Raw genomic sequence first — 21,464 nt, forward strand, 5'->3', positions numbered from 1 at the left:
ACAATAATCCCATTGTATAAATGTGCACACCTTCAGATTAACCCTAGAGATCCCAAGATATCCAAAACTTCTTTTAGAATGTTATGTACTAACTAAATTAATCAATAAGCAATCAAAGGAACACAAAAACATCACATTTGGAAAAATGTACTAATTTACTTCCGGTTTTGGAAGAGGGCTCCCTCTGAAACATGGATAGGGGAATCCCCACCAGCAGTCACTGTCGGGTGGACACACGTGACTTTAAGGGTAAAAAGTGTAATTGTGGTGCGTTATGTTTATACAGTGGGCCCTTAATTACACTGGGTCACATGTGACGCCATAGGTTCTCTAGGGTTAATACTTTTTTTGCAGCCTCTTAGCTTCTGGAGTAGGAGTTTATCAGTGTTGAGATGATGCTCATTTGTCTAAATGTGTCCGGCAATTGACTGAGGACTAGTCGTGGGTCCACCCTGAGTCTTGCCCAAAGTTGGCTGGGTTTTTCTCCCGCTTATCTGAAACCCTGGTGAAAATAAGTAGTAAAATGGAGGGATGGACATACAATCGTAGCATATATTTTTTTTTTACATCCTTCATAAAAAAATGGTGGATGCACCCCCTGTGATATTTTGTCATTAATACAGACAACTAAGGCATTTTTTTAATTTTTCATTTTTCAGAATAGTCAGTGCAGAAAGACATAAGTATTAGTTGAGGGACATTATCCTCCCCCAACAATTGAGTTTGTTTGTCAGATGTGATGCACAAGGCTAATTATTATGATTCTTCTTCTTCTTATTATTATTATTATTTAAAGTCAGGGATGGTATTAGTGTTAGTGGTAGGGGCATGGTGCCGCAGCTGGAAAGCGTTGGCCTCACAGTTCTGAGGTCCCAGATTCAATACTGGACCCGCCTGTGTCGAGTTTGTATGTTCTCCCCGTGCCTGCATTAGTTTTCTCCAGGCATTCCGGATTCCTCCTACATCCCCGAAACAAGAATTAATTGGAACTCCAAATTGCCCCTAGGTGTGATTGTGAGTGCGGCTGTTTGTCTCCATGTGCCCTGCGATTGGCTGGCAACCACTTCAGGGTGTACCCTGACTGACTGCTGGGATAGGTTCCAGCACTCCTGCGACCCTCGTGAGGATAAGTGGCTAAGAAAATGGATGGGTGGATGGGTATAAAAAGTCCTGTATGCATTGCCTTTTTCAGTTCAGGTTGTACACCACCTCTCACCCACTGTCAGATGGGATTGACGACCCTAGTATGGATAATCGCTAACGGAAAATGCATTGCTGATTTTCATTCATCATTTATAATGCACCACCAAAACATTGAAAAGCACACAACTCTATCAGTTGTACCAGATAACGAGGACCACATTTTATCTGTGCAAGATTCATGAAGTTAATCCAGCCCACATCTTGCAGTAGTTGTAAGTGAAACGCTCATGTGATTGAGTTAAACTGAAATATTAATAAGGTTCGCAGGCTGCAAACATGGAGTGACTGTCTACTGTCATTACCTCCAGTCCATTACCCAATAGAGTGCTGCCATCTAGCGATATAATGTAGATAGAGGTGAGGCACATGGCGAAATCATTCAATCACTCCAGAAAATAAACCCTTGCAGATTATAATAAATGAACTACATTATTATAAAATGATTACGTGAAATGTATTGCTCTAATTAATCCCACTTGGGTGCAAAAAAAGGAACCGGATTATATGACGTTTGTATGAGGCATTACTAACACAAATGGGTAAAGGAATACATACTGCTGAGGAATGTTGTTTTGCCACACAGGCCCAATCTACTTGCTTGAATATTGAGCTCAATGTTATTAAAATGACTAGACATTTGTGACAAAATAACTGAAGGACAGAGAAATGTTGACTCGATGCCCCTTGTGCGTTATTTTCATCCACTAGAGGGCGCCACCGACTACTTTTTCCCTGAACACGTAATTAACGGAAGTTGAGAACGTTGGAGCGCACAAATGAAGATTGCTGAAGCAGGATTGGTTTGCTTAATTTATTTTCATTATTAAATTAACATTGAGACATAAAGTAGGTCAAGTGCAAGTCTGTTATGCAATTTAGAGTACATCAGGTGAAAAATGAAAACAGAAAATAATAAGTGAAGGTATGTTGATTTTCAGCTACTCTGACAAGAAATGGCTTTATGAATGGACAAAATGTCATTACATGGATTGGAACCGAAAGAACCAAACACACAAAAAGACACAAGGTATGGATTAAGAGATTTTAAAATGACTGTTCACTTTCACTTAACATCGGTATTCTGTAATAACAGATGTTAGCATTTTAAAATTCATCTGAGGCATTCAAAACAACATGGCACATTTTTGAAAAGTCTGTAGTACTCTTCTTGAATCTGAAAAAAAAAAAAATAATTGTCAGCCATATTTGACCTGTACACTAGGAGTGGCAAAAATAAAGACAACTCCAACTACCACAATAATATACATATTTGTTAATGAAATACTTGGTTTATTTTCAATTTAACAGGAAAATCATTCAAATCTACCATTGGTATATTTTTAGGAAATGTGTCTGAAAATTGTAAATATGATAAGTAAGTAAGTGAGACAATCATTAAAATGCTTTCTTTGAATTGCAAAAAAGACAAAAAGGGACATTTTATAGAACACACGGATGCAGTCACAATGCAATATTTTTTTAAAGTTAAGATTGTGTGACGAACGTTGTGAGTTGTATTAGTTCAATGAATGCATTCTGTTGGGGATTAAATTGAATGTGGCAAAATATTATAGGATGTTGCTTAAAGAAGCATTTTTCCTATTTTACAGAAAGTTACATTTCCCAAATGAATCATAGTCTTTCTCAACACATGCATAGCCAATAATATTCTGCATTGATGTTTGATTAGAAAATTAAATGCTAAAATTCACTAGTCTCATTTTGAATGTGAAAATGAATTCATAAAAAAGGGCTACAAGATCAAAGGGTTAGGGATCATATTTTCTTTCAAAAAAATAGTAATGCATTTTTGAAATGTGTACCTCAACTGCTAGTCCAGTTTGTGTGTGTGTGTGTGGGGGGGGTGGTCCGGATAGAACACTTTTGGTAACATTTTTGCTTGTGTGTGTAAATGTGTTACACAAATGGAAGTTGAAATGAATCCATGTGACAACATCACCTTTCTGGAGAGCACACAGAGGAAGATGAAGATGAACATGCCCTGGAAGGCGTTGGTGATTGTGAACAGATACGCAGTGAGCGTGCTCTCGTACAGGATGTGCAGCACTCCGAAGGTCCAAGTGGCGCCCAGCACAAAGAGCAGCGCAATGGCTCCACGGGCGCACGACCTGACCGGCCACAAACGACGCCGTCATTGCTATTCGACACGTTACGACAGCAACACAAGGCTAGCCGAGTATAACTAATCCCACCTGATGTTCTCATAGTGGCTTATTTCAGGTTTCTTCAACAGTGTGTGTCGGTAAACTTTGTAGATGATCACGCCGAAGGCCAGCAGATTCACCTGAGTGGAGATCAAAAGCGTCACATCGCAATTTCTGCTTCCTTGCTACTTGCTTGGTTAACTTACCAGGATGATCAAACAGGCGGGTCCAATGAAGCTCCATATGAAGTGGTTCTCTGTGCTCAGCCAACACCTGAAATACAAAAGCAAACTTGGTTCATTGAATTTTGCCTGCCTTTTATCATTGAACCTCAGCTTCTCTCCTTTCCTCCTGATCTGATTCAGTAGAGGATTCATTGGGCATCAGTCAAAATCCCCGCCCCAAATAAAAACATACAGTTCATGCACTTCTTCAGTATCAAATCTGTTCTTTATAACCTAAAAGTCAATTTAGAAATAATCAACGACTGACATGCATTTTCTGTATATTTTTTTTTTCCTTCCACTAATTCACTTATTTTAAATCAGGCTATCTCCCGTAACCATCTTCTACTTCCTTTCTGTTCCTAACCAGCCATGTATTTCATGTCATTTCAATTTTAGTGAAGGTCTTTGAGCAACCATCATCAAATAAAACTGTGAAATATACATGCTCACATTTTATCAGTGCCATAATACTTGGAACCCAGCGTGGCTGAGATGGCCACAACCACTGCTGGGCTTCCATAACCAAAGATGTAAAAGTTACGGTGCAGGAAGCCTTTGTTGTAGATGACGCCAACCACTATTAAGTACAGATGGATGCCCTCGATGCACATCCAGGCAAAGGCGGCCAGGAAGAAATAGTGCAGCAGTCCCGCAGTAACTGAGCAAAAAAGCTGCCAGGAAACAAAGAAAGAGAGAGAGAGAGAGGGAGAATATTTCATCAGAAATGACCTGAGAAACATAAAACGCTTGCCAATTGTTGATTTTCATGTTATGCCACATATTTCCTGCACTACAACCAAGTAACCATAACATTTAAATTATAACGCTTTATAACGAGACAATAAAAGTGACAATCGCAAATTTAAAAAGATATATGGGGAATTTAATACCTGCAAAACACACAGAGTTGAATATGAATCTCAATTTTTGAATGAATGTTCAATCATGACTAAAAGGAAATAGCATCGTTCTTTTCGCAAAAACCCTTTGCAGGGACATCCGCATGTTTTTGTTTTTTAATTAATTCTTTTACTCGATTCCCCTTGTGAGCTCACCCCCCATTAACTGATGTGTATGAAGTGCTCAGTGAAAGCCTATAGATGCAACATAACCCTTCGCAGAATGCTGCCACACCACTGGTTTATTCAGAACTGAAAAATATATTTTTTTCTCCATCAGAAATAACTGAAATGATTTTCATGAATCTTCATACATGTACTGTCTTACCTATTGGCATTCATTTGTTTGAAGAGCAAATATTTTAAATATGGCGGTGTTCGTTAATCATATTTGACTTAGCTCAGGCTTTGTTCGATTATCAATTTTTCCAATTAAGTAATCAAAGAAATATAATCGAATCCATCCATCGATTCTTTGGAGAGCTTATCCTCAAGAGGCTGAAATGTCCATGTTAACTATAACTAAACACAAATGAGTATAAACCAAGGTGAGTTACAGCATGTAATTGTCACACAGATGTAGCAGTGTAAAATGTGGTAGAAGAGTAACTTTGGTAATAAAATGGGTAAAAAATTTGTTGTTATTGAATAACTTTGTAAGTCATTGAGAAACTTCTGATTGACTATTTTTAAATAGTGTTTGAATGTCAACCAGACATATATTAAGTAGGAAGGAACATTCATTTTCGATGCTTAATGAAATAAAACTTTGAAATATATTCAGCAACAAGAAATGGTCTTGAAATAAATGTCTTTCTCTGCAATTTAGGGGAACCAGTCAGAGATTGTTTCTTTTTTTTAATTCTACAGTTTGTTTTTCAAATCTAATGAACTTTGACAGGTGGAATCAGCAATGCGGACATCCGTTTCATCATTCAAAATCACTTGAGTTCAGTCAACTTCTATCTTTTTCTTCGGTGCTGTGCATAAATTGCAAATTGCTTCTCTCCCTGCTCCTTCTAAATGCGCACAACTCTTTTCACTGCAAAGAACAGAAAGCTCTCATAGGATCTGAGTGGTTTGGACCAACTGCAGTTTCGCATTCATGTGCTGTGGCTGACCTGGTTGTATTGTTTTCCCAGAGCATATTACAGTTTGCAAAGACTGCCTCTTTCATGTTTCTCACATTCCAAGTGGAGTTCTTGTAGGCTGAAATGCTGACATTTTTAGGCTGACAGATGATAAAGCTTTTTTTGTTTTTGCAGTCCATCAATCCATATTTACAGTACCCCTTATCATCACTCAGGTCAAGAGTGAGCTGGAACCTTTCTGTGAGGTACATATATGTTGATTTGTGCCATGTTTCAGGGAAATTAGTCACTTTTAAAACTTTGCTTGTGTGCGCAGTCATGCGACTGCCTGGCTCAAATTAATTGGTGGAGTGAAACGTCGCGAGTACTTAAGGTGGTTTGCTAAAACTGTGACTCAGACAGTTGCAGAAATCATACAAAAAACTGTGCCTGTAAAAAGAAACACAAGTAGAGAGTAGGATGAGACTCAATGTAAAAATGTGAATAAAAACATTTCTTTCAACATTTTCTGTGACTTTAAAGGGCTGTTCATCGGAGCAGTTGTTCAACTCTCGAGGTTTCACTGTGCAGTACTGAGTTTTGGAACAAAGCTTCCTAACAGAGTCAATGATAGTATCGTCGTTTATTCACCTGACAGGACAGCGTGTTTTCAATTTCCACTCAGACGATGTGAATGCGACCGTGAGGATGTGTTGAATGTGTGTCTCTTGATGGGCCCAGTGATAGATTGGCGACCAGGCTGGAGTGCAGTGTGCCTATCACATGAAGACAGCTGGGATAGGAACTCCGAACTGAATAAGTGGTATAGAAAATTAAATGATGAAAGGATTCCCAAAATGTAGCGGGTGCACGCCAGTGTGTGCGCAAGTGCCCTCCATTATATGCATAAGATTAAGAGTGTAATGAGGGTCTGTTGTAATAATTATAATAATAATAATAATAATATAATATTTATGAAGTGTGACTTTGTTTCACAAAATAAACTGGTTGAAAATAATCTTTTCCTCCACAAAGTTTTACTTTTAATCAAAACAATTTTATGAAAAAATGACTCAACTACTGTTTCCCGAAAAAAACAGCAATTGAACTGCTTGCATTTATATTGTAGCAGCAACTGTATTTCTTTCTCTTTTCATCTTCAATTTTGATTTTGTGTACATAATTATACACAGAGCGGCATGGTGGATAAGCTGTAAAGTGTTGGCCTCATAGTTCTCAGGTCCAGGGTTCGATCCCGGTGCCGCCTGTGTGGGTTTTCTCTGGGCACTGCGGTTCCCTCTCACATCCCAAAAACATGCAACATTAATTGGACACTCTAAATTGCCCCGAGGTGTGATTGTGAGTGCTACTGTTGTCTGTCTCCATGTGCCCTGCAATTGGCTGGCAACCAGTTCAGGGTGTACCCCCCCTCCTACCCGTTGACAGCTGGGAAAGGCTCCAGCGCTCCCGCGACCATCGTGAGGATAAGCAGCTAAGAAAATGGCTGGATGGATGATTACACACATTTAAATCACCTTTGTGTTACTAATTTCTAGCGGCGGTGCCATCTTTGCCAGGTTACTGGAGGATGTGTGGTTTAAAAGGTTTGGGGGTGGCTGCTGTCAGTGAGCAAATCGAGTTGTTTGTCGTCACCTTGTGCGAGTTCATGTTGATCCCCACCAGGAAGATGAACTCAGCCATGAATAGACTGCAGCACAGATTCTTGTGAATGGTGGTCCTGGTGCTTTGGATCTCGCTGAAGAACCAGAAGGTGAAAATGCACATGGACAAACAGATGAGGGAGATGATCATCCCCAGTTGGGTGATGCGGGTCAGAACGGTTTGGTGGGCGACGAACTGACGAGCAAAGAGAAACCGAAGCTCTGTTCACTGTTTAATTTATCTTTTCTCCAGAAGAAGAAGAATCAGAAGTAACCAAGCCTTTTGAAACAACCAAGAATGAACTGCTGTGGATATTATGCTGTTGTAATACTAGGCACCGACAATTATTACTTACAATTATTGTTTAATAAACAGATGAAACCTTACATTGGCTCGCCCCGAGGACATGAGGATCGCAAAGTGCGTCAGGTGGTTGCAGGTGCAAGTGGTGGCATTGCTGTCCACGTGCACGGTCTCACAGCCGTGCGTGGCCCAGTGACCCTGCAGGCTGTCGGCTGTGTACTCCCAGAAGGCGCACTTGGTCAAGTCAGCTTTAAGGTCGATGGGCTTCGGAGGGAAAGAAACAAAAGTTTAGTTAGATTCAGCTCTGAAGTCAATTTGGAACACATTTCTTCACAACAGTAGTTACTAATTCAACTAAATGTAAAAGAAATGCAATTGCATTTTGTAGGACCAGTTTGAATATATTAAATGTCACAAACTACATGTCGAACAGTCAACTGTTAACAACCAAAGATGGCTTGGAAAGAAATAAATGAACTACCTTAAAGTTCCTTACTCTAAAAATCTTCACCTTCCATACTGTAAGCGTTAAAATATACAGTAAATATACAGTTTGGAGGCAAATGTGTGCCAATTTTTTATTTTATTGGCAATTGTCTGACTTAAAGAATGTTATTGATTGCCAAGGAGACATACTCATATTGGATTTGTGTTAAAATTGAATTCAAATTCATGTCTATGTCATTGTTAACACGTTCTACTGCAGTACATTTTGTCTTGAGCTAAAAACCTTTCACAAACCTTGGTTGATGTACTTTTATACAATACGATGCACTATATTCAACCAGAGGGTTTGTGCTCTCAAGGTTTTACACTGATGTACAGTATAACAAAGAGACTCCAAAAAACCCATTACATAAAATAATTTATTCATTCAGAATTATGACAGTTGTGTTGTATTCACAAGAATAAAGCCATAATCTTACAAGAAGTGAAACCGCAAACAGAAATATGTCCTAATGTCATGAATGAAAGCTAATCATTTTTGAGACAATAAAGTAGGGATATTCTGAGACTAAAGTTGGAACATTATTAGAAAATAAAATTCAACTAGGACACAATGTGTTTGTAAGGTACAGTATAGTGTGCAAAAATGCTGACTGCAGCAGAATGACCAGATATTAAGGGCAACTCCCCTCAAAAAGGTCCTGCACTGCAAATTTGCAGCAGCAGCAAACTGAAAGACAGCATGGCCGTTCATCTTTACCTCAACGTGCCTCAGAGTGAAGATGACATGGTCAAGCTGGTAGACGTCAGCAGGTTTGACGGCGGCTGCCACCACTTGCGAGTTGACAGTTATTTCCCCCGTTTCTGCATAGCGCGAGTAGTCGGTGACACCCGGGTCGATGCTCGGCTTCAGGATGTCTCCCATGTTGTCATATCGCACAAACACCACTGACACGCTCTCTGATTGACAACACAAGTTGAGCAAATGAATTGCAATTGTCAAACCTCATTCGTTGCTGACTGACAAGGAGTGTAAAATTTCAAGATATTGTAATGTAGCATTTTGCACTTTATTATTAGGCATGTCGACATTATATAAACATCATACTGCAATGCATTTTTTAATGATTATCTCATCAATCCAGGTTGTGGTCTGTAATTCATATTGCATTCGTAATAGTCTATTGAGAACAGGTCACATTTCAAATGTGTCATATTCGTAATACAGCGTGGCATCTCAACATTGTACTGTAGTCAGTGTACTTTGTCTTGCAACTTTCTTATGGCAACACACCGACACATATTTGAGGCACAAAAATACATTTTCCTCAAACCTCCAATAGCTTGAGTATATCACATCATGTCGGGGGCTGCAGGTAGCTCACAAGAAAACAGACTTCTGGGGTTTCTCTCTAGGCAGGAATATGGGTAGAGGGTTTGTCAATGGCCTTACCTCTAAGCATGAGAATTTTAATAACACTGAGATGTTCTAAATTTGTGGCATCAAGAGGGAATACGTTTTAAGGTGTAGCCATAACTAGCTGGATAAATGCATGTTGTTGTAGTAGAAATGGACCGAGTAACAATACCTTAGTAAATCGCAGTTGCACTAGATAAGCGCTGATGCGTAATAAGCCACTTGAAGTTCTTGTACAGTGGGGCAGGGCTAAGTAATGCCAAATACCCAAGTACATCAGTGGGTGCTGTTTTAGCTTTGCTCCCAAAAAATTGGAAAATCCGAAATGGTGAAAAATCCAAGGCTCTATTTTCATAGATGGTGTTTCTGCAGTGGGGCACAGATGCTTTCATATCCTGATTTTCATGCAAGCACAAGTCTTGCTGTCCTCAGAGTTCCTTTGACTGGAGGCTAATATTCTGGACATTTCCAACTTTGTGGGAACAGTTTGGAGATGGCCTCTTCCTGTTCAAAAATTATTGCGCACCAGTGCACAAATAAAGGTTCATAAATACATGGATGGGAGAGTTTTGTTCCGATGAACTTGACTGGCATACAAAATCCTGACCTCAGCCAGGTAGAACAGTTTTGGCCAAATTAGAGTGACAAACGAGAGCAAGGCCTTCAAATCTGGTTCTGCAAAAATGTCATAAAGTCCCAAAAATTCACTCCTGAATCTTGTGTAAAACCTTCCCAGGACAGTTTAAGCTGTTATAACTGCATGTGCATGTAACCAAACGTGGACCAATGTCATTAAATAACCCCTATAGATTCAAGAATGGGATGTCACTTAAATTCATATTTGAGTCAAGGCCGTCGAGCAAATACAATGTCGTGTATTTTGGTTCCTTTACCAGTTCAGTCTGTATTTAATACCAATTCACATTGTCTAATGACACACCAGCCAAAAGCAGTGGCAATGTTCCACTTCTGTACAGATGGGTGCAATTATGCATTGGTCTATTACGCACAGAGAATGGTATTATGTCTCTGTCAAAACTGTAAGTTGTGCCACATTTAAAGGGAATGAGAGGAGCCCCCTTGATAGGCAGCGACTGAACCCGACTGCAAACACTCTCTCAGTGACATAGCCTACCCACTCTTAGATCATCCACACGGCAATGAAAATACAGCTTTATAGCTCCACAATTCAGTACTTTGCACTTTTTCAGCAATTATCTTCAAACATGTACAACAAATGTAGAAACAGATGTATAGTATCTTTCACTTTTGCAGGGTCGTTAATTGAGATTAAGTTTTCTTTTGAGTCATAGAAGAACTAACATCCAAAACACTGTTTTAAATTAGCTGACATTATTGGAACCAGATTGTTCTCTTGAACTCAAGGTCCATGCATCTATCTATGCAATATCTTAAACCACTCGTAGATGCTTGGTGATATACATTGCGGTTGTCTATGGATTCCATGCGTCTCTGGTTTCCCCCTGCCGCTTAATTCTTTACCTACTTTTGCTTCCAATTTTGTGGAAAGAGTTAGGGGAAAGCCTTTTTTTCTGTTCCCATCGTCAAACACTTGCTTGCTTATCATGGAAGATCTGACAGGCTTCAACTAAACTCTTTAGAACACAATTTGTATAAACAAGAGCAGACACTGTGAGTCAGTCAGGCACCCTTGTCCACTGAATTTACTAACATTTCGATATCAAGTGTAGTTGCAGGCATGTTACAATAGAATTTGCTAAACTAGCATTTACTAGTCATTTAACTGAGGTTAGACTCACCATTAAAAAACTCCCCTGGTGTCATCTTTGGAGTTAGAGTCATGCGCTCCCCTCCAATGGTAGACGACAATGTGGCTTTTTTCTGACTGGCATCAAAAGTGAACAGTCTAATTTCTGCAGAAGAGGGTTGAGGCAGGAATAATGGTGATTGAATGTGAACAGGACTCAAAGTGTAACTAATGACCTTACCCATTTGTCTCTCTTTGATTTGAAGCTCATTGGGAGTCTGGAGGCTGTTAGCCAAAGTGAGAGCGCTTTCTTCAACAGTATGCAGCAGCTTGGTGACAGTTTGTTCCCGGCGCTCCTCTTTAATCCTCCTCCATGCCACCAGCTCATTCTTCTCCACCAAGTTGTTTACAGCTTTAACTAATTTCTGTGGACAAGACCATTTTTCACATCTTATTCTTCCAGCAATTTCCCCACATGCCTCCACAAATACTGCAAGATAAGTGACGTCTTGACCACAGCAGTGAGTGAAAAGACGGAAACCAGTGAGTGAGGATTACCGTGAGAGTTGAGTGGACACCAGCCGGTTGGACTGGCTGATCCTTTCCTCCTGTGGCCAGCAATGACCTGGACCAGCTCAAGGCCTCCACGTATGCAATCACTTCCACCGAGGTCAGATCCCCAGATGACTGCTGAGCAATTTCATTCAGTAGGCTGAGGGGCTCAGTCAGGTTGCTCATCTAAAAGGGCAACAAAAAAGCAGCTAACATTCCATTCAGTGGAGCAATTTTCTTCGACTGGAGAAAATAGAAACAGAAGAACTGAGAGAGAAATCTGTGTGGGTTGTTTTTATTAAATTGGCTTCTACTGGTTCACCATCAGACACACCTGCACAAGCTGATGAGATCCAATATAAGACTTGTATAAAAACCAGGATAATAGAGCTGAGTTTTATTTTGTTCCGTCAGACAGGTAATATCCAATGTTATTATTTTGGTCCTGAGTTGCTCTGTCACCTCAGACTGAAAGATGTTGCTGTTTACCCATCTTGTGTAGCTAAATAATGTAATCAAATATGAAAACTGCAAACAATGTTAAAACACAATTAATTGGTACCATTATGTTGCAACACCCAAAAATTGAACCAAAGGTTTTAATGAAAAATGTCCCCCATAATACAAATAACTGTTTGGAGTCAGTATACACCTCATTTCAGCCAGCATAAATTATTAATATTTCATTCATCCTTTTGTCCTTGTTATTTTCATTGAGTCAACTTGGTTTTCAGAGGCAACTGTAGTAATACAAAAAATGGGTATCATGAAAGTACAGTCGATTGCTATACAGGCATTACTTTATGATCTTGTTACTATTGGTTCCACAATTGCTTTATTGAGCCATAGCAGGTTTAGTGAGTTTGGTTTAAAAGAAAAGTGGTACGATAGTCGGGTTGAAGGTTCGAATCCTGGTGCAATGGTATCGCAACTGTCAGGTTTGTCAGCAAGGTGCTATCGGGCCAGTCACGGGAGCAGTTTTTTTCTTTCGAAGACAGTCGTCAAAGTGTGGGGATTGCTTGGTTTGGGGTGACTTTGATGCCATACAAATCAAATTTTAGTGAACCACTATCTTTATAAAGGCAGGTTATTAGATCTACTGGAGCTCATGCATTCGATCTAATTAGATTGTGCAAGTGTAGCGAAAGAAGTGTAAGGTCTGAGTCACTACAGAACATTGCAATGCACTCTGACATTAGCTTTTGCTTGTGGACATTGCAAATGAGGTCTCCAAATTCGGAATCTGGAGATTGTGTAGTTTCTTTAGTGGAGGGGTCGGGAACCTTTTTGACTGAGAGAGCCATAAATGTCAAGTATTTTAAAATGTGACTTCAAAAGAGCCATACAGTATTTTAAAAACTAAATAAATGTGTATTTGCACATTTATGTAAGATCCACATTTTTAGAGTACAATAAGCCTCTGAATTCTCTTAAATAACATTGTTACGCTGTTGTTAACCAATGATGACAAAGTACTTCTTACCATTAATGCGACTTCTGATGCTACGTGGTTTTGCTGATGGTCTTATGGTCTGTTTCATACGTCTTTACCTTAAGCTTCATTCCAGGCATTGAGACTTCCATCTGTTAATCGTGAACGTAGTTCAATTTGATTTACCACCACAATGGTACGATGGTGAACAGTTCTTGCAGACAAAGGCATGTCTACTCGTTTGATTATCTTGTCTTTGTGCGAAGTTGTCGAAATGTTTATTGGCAACATCAAGTGCGAATGCTTATGGTATAGTCCCCATGTGTGAATGGCTTTCCATTCCTCACAGTTTCTAAAACACCAGCAAAGCTATCTAAATTCCATTCATCTGTTTGGGTCCAAACACGGATTTGCTGCTGACTAACTTGCACTCTAGAAAGTAGCTCTTGCTATTGGCGTTCCACCTTTCTGCACTTGCGCACATCGACTGCTACAGCAAACTACGGAAACCCAAGTAAGACAAATTGTCTGCATCATTTGCGTTGCCTGCGCGACAGAAATGACATGTACAGTTTATCGTTATGAGGACCATATGCAATCATCAAAAGAGCCAGATATGGCTAGTGAACCATGGGTTCCCAACCCCTGCTTTAGTGAGGCATCCTCGTTGTCACTTGGATCCAAAATATAGTTTCATATTTATCCAGTCTTTTTCATGTAATGCCAGAAGAACGTACTCACATGTTCAAGTGTTTTATCAACAGTCTGTGTGATGCAGCCATTGTTGTCATGGCAGTATTTTAGGGGATTATCTGAAAAACAGCAAATACCAAAATCAGATGGACTGACCTCCGCTAAAAGCATAGCATAAAGATCAACGTTTAAAGAGAATTTGTTACGTGGGTTTCAGGCAACATTTGCAAATGTGAAAGTGAGCATAAATCTAGATATCAGAGAATGTGGTGAGTGTGCATTTGTATTCTTCCTTCTTATACTGACCTTTACATCTTCCACCTCGCTCTGGATGAAAGTGCTTTGTGCCAGAAGTTGGGATGTAATCACGCTGACAGGTGCAATAGAAAGATCCATTGGTATTATGACAGTGTGAGTTGGGTCCGCAGGCTTGTCTTGCCTCACATTCATCAATGTCTGAATAATGCACACAAAAAGCTTACCTTCATTTTAAAGCAAACACAATGTGATTAAAGGAGATTCTGCACGTAGGGGCGAGCCACGCACATAACATTGTAATGACACATAATACAATCTAAGCATTGTAATTGATAACTTGATATCATTTGAGATATCTTTAGTAATAATGATGCATAATCATTCTTGTGATTCTCATGAGCTACATATTTCCATTATGTGTGTGGGCTGAGAACTACCGAGTGGATGTTGCATGATTGCAATGAATGCAAGGTGTTGTTGCTCTGGCTTCATATTGAGGCAATCTTCAAGTGAATTCTCAGAGCAGCAGATGGGGAGGAAGCAAAAGGCCCGGGGAAGAAGCACCTCCAACGTGTTTATCCTCCATAGTTCAGCGAATGACAAAACAGTTTGCTCATTCACACACAGTTCCAGCAGCTAACGCCTAACAGCTGTTCGCTCCAACTGCTATCACATGCTTTTCAGAAAGTAAATCAGGATATTGCAAATATATTGCCATGATGACACAAAGAAAGTCACAAACAACAACATCAGTTAAAGTGAATATACTGTAGCTTTGATTAATGCTCTTGCAAATTTTTAGAATGATCATTTAGGGTGGTAATCACCTTAATCCTCAATTTCAATGGCATTTTTGAAGTCAGTAAATTATTTGAAATATGTTAATGAAAACTAAATACCGCTCTGGTTCAAGGACAAAAGATAATTTTCTAACATGCAGTAATGCTCTTTCTTCCACATCCACAACTTGGATATAAAATACCAGGAAGAGTATACTCTTTGACAGCACAAGTTACGATATACAGTACATAAATGTTTTTCAACCATTGTATTAAACGAGTCTAGGACTGTGACATATCACACCGTAAACATGATTTCACTGGCATAATGTTTTTGGATCCATACAAAATTGCCAGACTAAATGAAGGTCTTGTAGTTGTGTTGTTCATGTCCACCGCAAAAGTCAACAAACAACCAGCAATGCAGCACAAGTGTGTTACAGTCCATATGAAAAGAAGCGCAAACACTAAATAACAGAAAAAGTGAGGTATTACAAAGCTTCGACCATTCACTGATGCTTTGCTTTAATAACACCATGAAGGAACTTGGCGGTCTGAACAAATCCGCTGCAGAAATCCTATTGCAATACCTTTTTGGGGGGGTTGTTCATCTTTTTTAATAGGGAAAAAAAAATAATTATAACTTTTCTTCGTGTTTTTAATAAAAAAGAAATGGAAAATTCTACAACTTTGAGATTTATAGGACACGAATACTACGCCATTTCTTTAGCAAGTTGGACACATGGTACACACGGGAGGGAAATGACAGGGAAACTTGGCAGGAACACAGTCAAAGAGACAAAATGACAAATATTCTAAAAGACTAAGGACATGGTTTGCTACCATCAGAAAATGCAAGCGCTAAATCATTCCCTCTAATGGATTTGGAGCACACTTACTATGATTGCGATCTTTTACTAAGAACCAAAATAGTAAATGCTAAATTCATACTGTTGACAACAGCTGTGACTGATCTTCAAGATCTCGAGTTGTTTTTTTTTTTTTTTTTTTTTTTTTTCATGTGATCTGATGTGCCAATCATCATGCAGACTTAAATACTTACTTCTTCTTCATCATTTTTATCATCACTGGGGTCACGGGCATGCTGGAGCCAATCCCGCCTGACTTCAGGCGGGAGATAGCGTATGCTCTGAACCTGCTGCCAGCCAGTTGCACACACAACCATTCGCAGTCACATTCATACTTACGGGCAATTTAGAGTATTCAGTTAACCTACCATGCATGTTTCTGGGATGTGGGATGGATAATTTATCATTACCTATGCATTCGGTGCCATCATTTGTCTGGAACTTGGCCTTTCCTGTTGAAGTGTATCCAGGCAAACACGTACAGTAGTAACTGCCTTTTGTGTTGGTGCAGTTGCCTTTGCTGCCACAAATGTTCGTCACATTCTGGCATTCGTTGTCATCTGTGGCAAGAAGAGAAGGAGACTTTTGTTACCTGGGAAAACACCTCTGCATGATTTGACTGTTAATGAGTTAGTCTGACAACTGACTGTTGACAAATGACAGCAGAAAATAACAAAGTACCAATTTGATGTTTAAAAAAAAAAAAAAATCAGTGACTGTTGTAAACAACTGGCATAAGAATTACCTCTGGATGGCAGAAAATGAGTGACAACAGCTCACCTGAAGTGAACCGGCTGGTAGAGAGAGTTATTCCGTAGTAGAGTGGTAATTAAAGTAAAAAACACTCATGATGATCGAAAACGATGCTAAAAACTCGAGTTTGGGTTTGTGCAACCAGATATTTCCGTTTGAAATGATTTCATCATTACCGCTGGTTTAGTGTGAGTAAATGCCGAGCTGAGGAGAGTACAGCATGTGCTTTCCAGCTCACTGTCAGAAGGACATGTCTTTATTCTGAGCAACAGAAAACTCAAGATCTAGCAATCAAATCAGTCAGTCAATAGTAGGCTAGGCTAATTTACAAAAGATGGTAATATGCTATCGTTTGATTTCCGCATTTTATATTGGTTGCAATTATCTCCCTGAATTAGTCATGGATGTGTCCCATCCAGTTGACTTCATGCAATTATTTTGTGACTGTTGGGAGACAAGCAATCTTCATTCACTCATTTCCTTTCTTTTGGCTTTTGGCTCTGGTGTGCGTGAGGTTCCTACTTTGTATTATTGGATTATTATTATTATTGTTTTTTGGTTTTTGTTGCGTGAAAGAATGCACACAATTTTAATCCGAATCACGTCTGCCTCCCAAGCACAGGAAATAAAATGTAACAATTTTGTTTGATACCATGTAAACTTGGGATTCACTCAGTTGTAAACAAAACTGTTTTTGTTTTGGCTCGGAGGCACTTTCATACAAATATAGTGAGTAATTACATGCAAGATCCTTTTTCTGCAAGCTTTTGGGGTTGTGTGTTTAGTCCTACTTTAAACATGATTAATTTACCAGCCAATCTCAGACTAGAAAAAAAATCTGTTGTTACCGATGTGACCTGTCCCTGCCCATCCAGTTTACTGGAATTGACCTGGTATGAATTTCCACCGTTGTTTTCATGACAAACATCGTGCCTTTCCTCTTATCTGTGCTTTGTGTACAAAGGTTGTCCAAGAGGGGATATCCTGCCTTCTCATGAGAGGTGACTAGGATTCAAAAAGGAAATACCTTGCAGCATGCACAGGATGCTTGAGCAGTTGCTCCTACAAAAGCATCACGCCTGCATGCTCACTTTCATGTTTCATCTGTGGTATTATCAAAATAAAATCATACTGTTTACATTACAAAAATGGCAAGCGGGTTTAAATTTGAATAAGCTCAACTTTTTTCAACCCCGGTCGCGTCAATGTGTTTTTGGGGCGGAAAGTTGAATTTACAGAACTGTGGTCTTTGGCCTCCATGAGATATGTTCTTGTAGCAATGGCATAATGGTCATTTGTAACTACAATTTCCATTAAGTAGAGTCTAAACCTCTTGATAAAATTGAAAAAAGTGTGATTTCATGTTCCAATTGTAATTGTTCCACTACGTTTTCAGTGACCGTTTGTGGAGTTTGCATTCTCTCCCCATGCCTGCGTGGGTTTCCTCCGGGCACTCCGGTTTGCTCCCACGTACCAAAAACATGCAACATTAATTGGACACTCTAAATTGCTCCGAGGTGGGATTGTGAGTGCGGCTGTTTCTCTCAATGTGCCCTGCGGTTGGCTGGCAATCAGTTCAGGGTGTACCCTGCCTCCTGCCCGTTGAGAGCTGGAATAGGCTCCAGCACTCCCCGCGACCCTCGTGAGGATAAGCGGCAAAGAAAATGGATGGATATATATATACACACTTACACACACACACACACACACACACACTCACTTACATAATGCCCAATTCCATGCAGTGAGTTTGTACATTGTGATAAAAAATAAATAAATAAATCCTTCTCGACATTTATACATTTGAATACACTATAAAAATATAATGTTATAGCTGATAAACTTTGTTTTTTTTTTTTTCAAATAATCACTCATTTTTAATTTGATGTATCCATCATGTGCCGAATAAGCTATGTCAGGAGCATGTTTGACTTTTCCTCTGAACAACACACAATAATAATTTGGCGCTAAGGAGAGTAATTGTTGAACTATTATAGGTGGAACTCTTTCTTATTTGTTTAGCTGAGATGGCTCAGTCCTTAAAACTACATCACAATGTTTGATATGGACATTATATCCAAACTGTAGTCTTTTTTTCTTGTTTGTTTTGTTTGAGCTTTCCTGATTTAAAGTTCTCTTAGTTACATTTATAAATGAGGAAATTCTATGCAACTCTCGATGTTTTGCTTGGCTGTAAAGAGAAGGATATTTGGGGTGTGAAAAGGAGTCAGTGAGTGGATAACACATTTTCTTAAGGATAACTAGGAACTTTGCACTGGGGTCAGTGAGGTAAATTCCTTAATTGGGACCCCGTTAAGTTGAGTTACTTTCACTTTCTTACTGTATGGAGTTGAGTTGGTGATGCTCCTGTAACTGGTTGACTGCTTGTGTAATGCCAGCATTTAGCGTGATATGAATGTACACTTGCTGGGATGCAATACATATTTGTACAACAGGGATCGTTGGATTTTTGAATTTGCACTTATTTTGATAATTTCTTCTGGAATTGGTAATTTGCATACATACAAAATGGTGAAGCTGCAATTTGTCCATTATAGAAATCATCTCCCTGTTCACATTTTATTAATTACTTCCATTTCTTTTAGTTTAGGGTTAGCTGCGGAGAAATTTGTGCCAAAATTACTGGTTAGTGGAACCTATAAAATTGAAAAATTCAACCACAAGTTACTGTAAATAATGTAAGAAGACTTTCATTCAAAGCAGTCACAAAAAAGGTGGCGCATCAATGGATTGCACAGATGAACCTGAGAGAGGCCACTGTATTTAACTTCAGTATTGACGTATAAAATTGCAACTCGCTTGTGGTGGTGAATGGTCGCCAAAAATTTCAAAAGGACATAGTAGAGAATTACAATCTCAATTACTTTTCAGCTCATCTGACCATATTTTAAATGTATGAAAAATTCCATTAGTTACTCATTATCAGGGTTTAAATCAGCAGTGAACCAACCAGTGAGTTTAAATAATGATATTTACATAATATTCTTAAAATGTCTTTAACATTTATACAAAAGACTCTCTCTGCTTTAGAAGTACTCTATTTAATGATCATTTCAGGACATTTGTGGATTGATATTTTACCATTGCAAAATGTCGTCCCATCTCCGGTATATCCATAGCGGCAAAAACAAGCCTCATTCGAGCCGTTCAAAGCCTTGCATGTTGCAAGTTTGTGGCAAAACCCACAAATGTCAGCGAGTCGGCAGGGTTCCATTACACTGGAGAGCCATGCTGCACGGACACAAACACAAAACATTTGAAAATATTATTTTGCTGTACACCATTTCTTAGCAGAACTTGTTGCAAAGAGGTGATTTGAGATGAGAGGTGAGGTTTTAGGAGCAGTAGCGGTGTATTTCCTGTCATAAATGGGTTTAGTAGAGTCTTATCGAGATGGTGATATTTTTGTTAATGTTAACATTTTGCCCTGTTAAGCCACCTAAAGTTTAATTGAGTCACATACCTGTTAAGAGTATTAGCTTCATTGGTGACCAGAGTGAAGACTCCATAATTGCAGTGGCTCTGAACCTAGTTTTTAGCAGACTGGGTTTAGTGGGCTGGCTTCTGACATCAGCCATTTCCTTGCATCACTTTTCCTGTTTCCCTAAACCTGGCCCTTCCTGTCTTGATCTTTAATCTGCTTCTTGGGGGAAAAAAAAAGTGTAGCTGCACTATCCTTCTGCCACCTAATACTCACTACAAAGTGCTAACTCATTTCACTGCACATAGCATAATGTTTAGTAGGATTTGCGTTTGTATTCCTACTTTTCCTGTGGTTGACGTTGCCCTTTGGAAAGCCTCTGTTGCCATTGTTCCCATTGTCCAATGAAGTTTTACTCAGGCCACAACAAATCAGACTGCAGCCTGAGTGAATGATGATCTCCTCCCTTCCGCAGCTAACTTTATATGATGCCGCTGTTGCCGTCTTGAACTACACAGGCAAGGGCAACTTAAAGTTTCTTGTCATCTTGCTGTTGTTTTAATAATTTGATTAGCTTTAGGATGCCCTGAATAATTACTGTAAATGATGTCTGCTGACATTTTTATACAATTGAGCAATAGACAACCATTTGGTTTAATGTAATTTTCAATTTATTAGTAGTTGGGAATTAATATTTTTTTTCATACAATTTTACCTCATGTTAGAGTTTAATTTTACAGGGAATACAGTAAAAAGGCCTTCAGCAGATACTTGTTCCACATTTCTGTGCATGTTATTCCTAATTCAGTCCACGTGCGAATAGAGCAGGATATTGTCTGGAGAGTCCTTAGTCGCTGCCACCAAACCCGAACAATTCAAACATCTGTGAGTGAAGAAGAAAGGTCACCACTGCACAAAACCCCAACAGAGAAGTGCACCAGTGTTATGGTGGAAAATACAATTTCCAACAACATGCTGCCACTCGTGTTGCTCATTTAGCGGCGAATTGTTGCATTTGTCTGGCCATTTTTTTGCTTGACCGGATAATAAGAGCTCGATTGTTATGTTAAAAATCCTCCCATAACTTCTAGGTCATTAACGTTCAAATGTTTTACCAGGTCATTCCTGTTGCATGATTAAAATAATATTAGTGTCAACTCATGGAACGCCTAATGGCTCCAAATTCAAATGGAACAATAGATGGGCATTCTGAGTATGATTGGGGTTTTTCTCGACTTTTAGTGGACAATAGTCATTAATAAAATGGAACCAGGTATGAATACAGTCACCTTTTTTGGGGTAAGACTTTTTTTACTCCCTTAATGCTGCGACCATCCAGTCATATCCATCCAGCCAATGAATATTACGACAGCAAATTGTTCTTTAAAGGTCAAGTGTCATCCGTATAAACGTTCTAAAATACATATTGAAATGAAAAATACATATAACATTATTCACTTCAATGTTGATATGAAAAAATAAATATGAGCAGAGAGCATCGTCCATGCGCCAAGTTGTTTAAGTAACATTTGACATCCAAGTGGTCGCCATATTGGCTGCATCT

General features: G+C 39.1%; 1 protein-coding gene across 1 annotated transcript; it reads right to left on the reverse strand.

The window, feature by feature from the left end:
• Positions 1 to 2,008: 2,008 nt before the first annotated feature.
• adgrl4 (adhesion G protein-coupled receptor L4) lies at positions 2,009 to 20,057 on the reverse strand. The gene is made up of 16 exons (XM_061826126.1): positions 19,943 to 20,057; positions 19,561 to 19,710; positions 16,116 to 16,265; positions 14,106 to 14,255; positions 13,848 to 13,918; positions 11,681 to 11,860; positions 11,364 to 11,547; positions 11,175 to 11,288; positions 8,737 to 8,936; positions 7,614 to 7,793; positions 7,218 to 7,421; positions 4,046 to 4,266; positions 3,575 to 3,641; positions 3,417 to 3,508; positions 3,164 to 3,332; positions 2,009 to 2,377 (listed from the first exon to the last, which is right to left on the reverse strand). The coding sequence occupies exons 1-16, from the start codon at positions 20,055 to 20,057 to the stop codon at positions 2,315 to 2,317; spliced, it is 2,310 nt and encodes a 769-aa protein (XP_061682110.1). The 3' UTR covers positions 2,009 to 2,314.
• Positions 20,058 to 21,464: the final 1,407 nt, after the last annotated feature.

The sequence above is a fragment of the Syngnathoides biaculeatus genome, chromosome 7 (genome assembly GCF_019802595.1).
Source record: "Syngnathoides biaculeatus isolate LvHL_M chromosome 7, ASM1980259v1, whole genome shotgun sequence".
NCBI classification, from domain to species: Eukaryota; Metazoa; Chordata; class Actinopteri; order Syngnathiformes; family Syngnathidae; genus Syngnathoides; species Syngnathoides biaculeatus.

What these genes read in the sequence shown, in the direction of transcription:
- adgrl4 (XM_061826126.1), bottom strand. Translation starts at nt 20,057, where the DNA reads ATGGCTGATGTCAGAAGCCAGCCCACTAAACCCAGTCTGCTAAAAACT. An exon ending in GTGTCCACTCAACTCTCACG is followed by an intron (nt 11,548 to 11,680) that starts GTAATCCTCACT and finishes TCTTGTCCACAG; the next exon opens with AAATTAGTTAAAGCTGTAAA. An exon ending in AGCCACTATGAGAACATCAG is followed by an intron (nt 3,333 to 3,416) that starts GTGGGATTAGTT and finishes GTGGCCGGTCAG; the next exon opens with GTCGTGCGCCCGTGGAGCCA.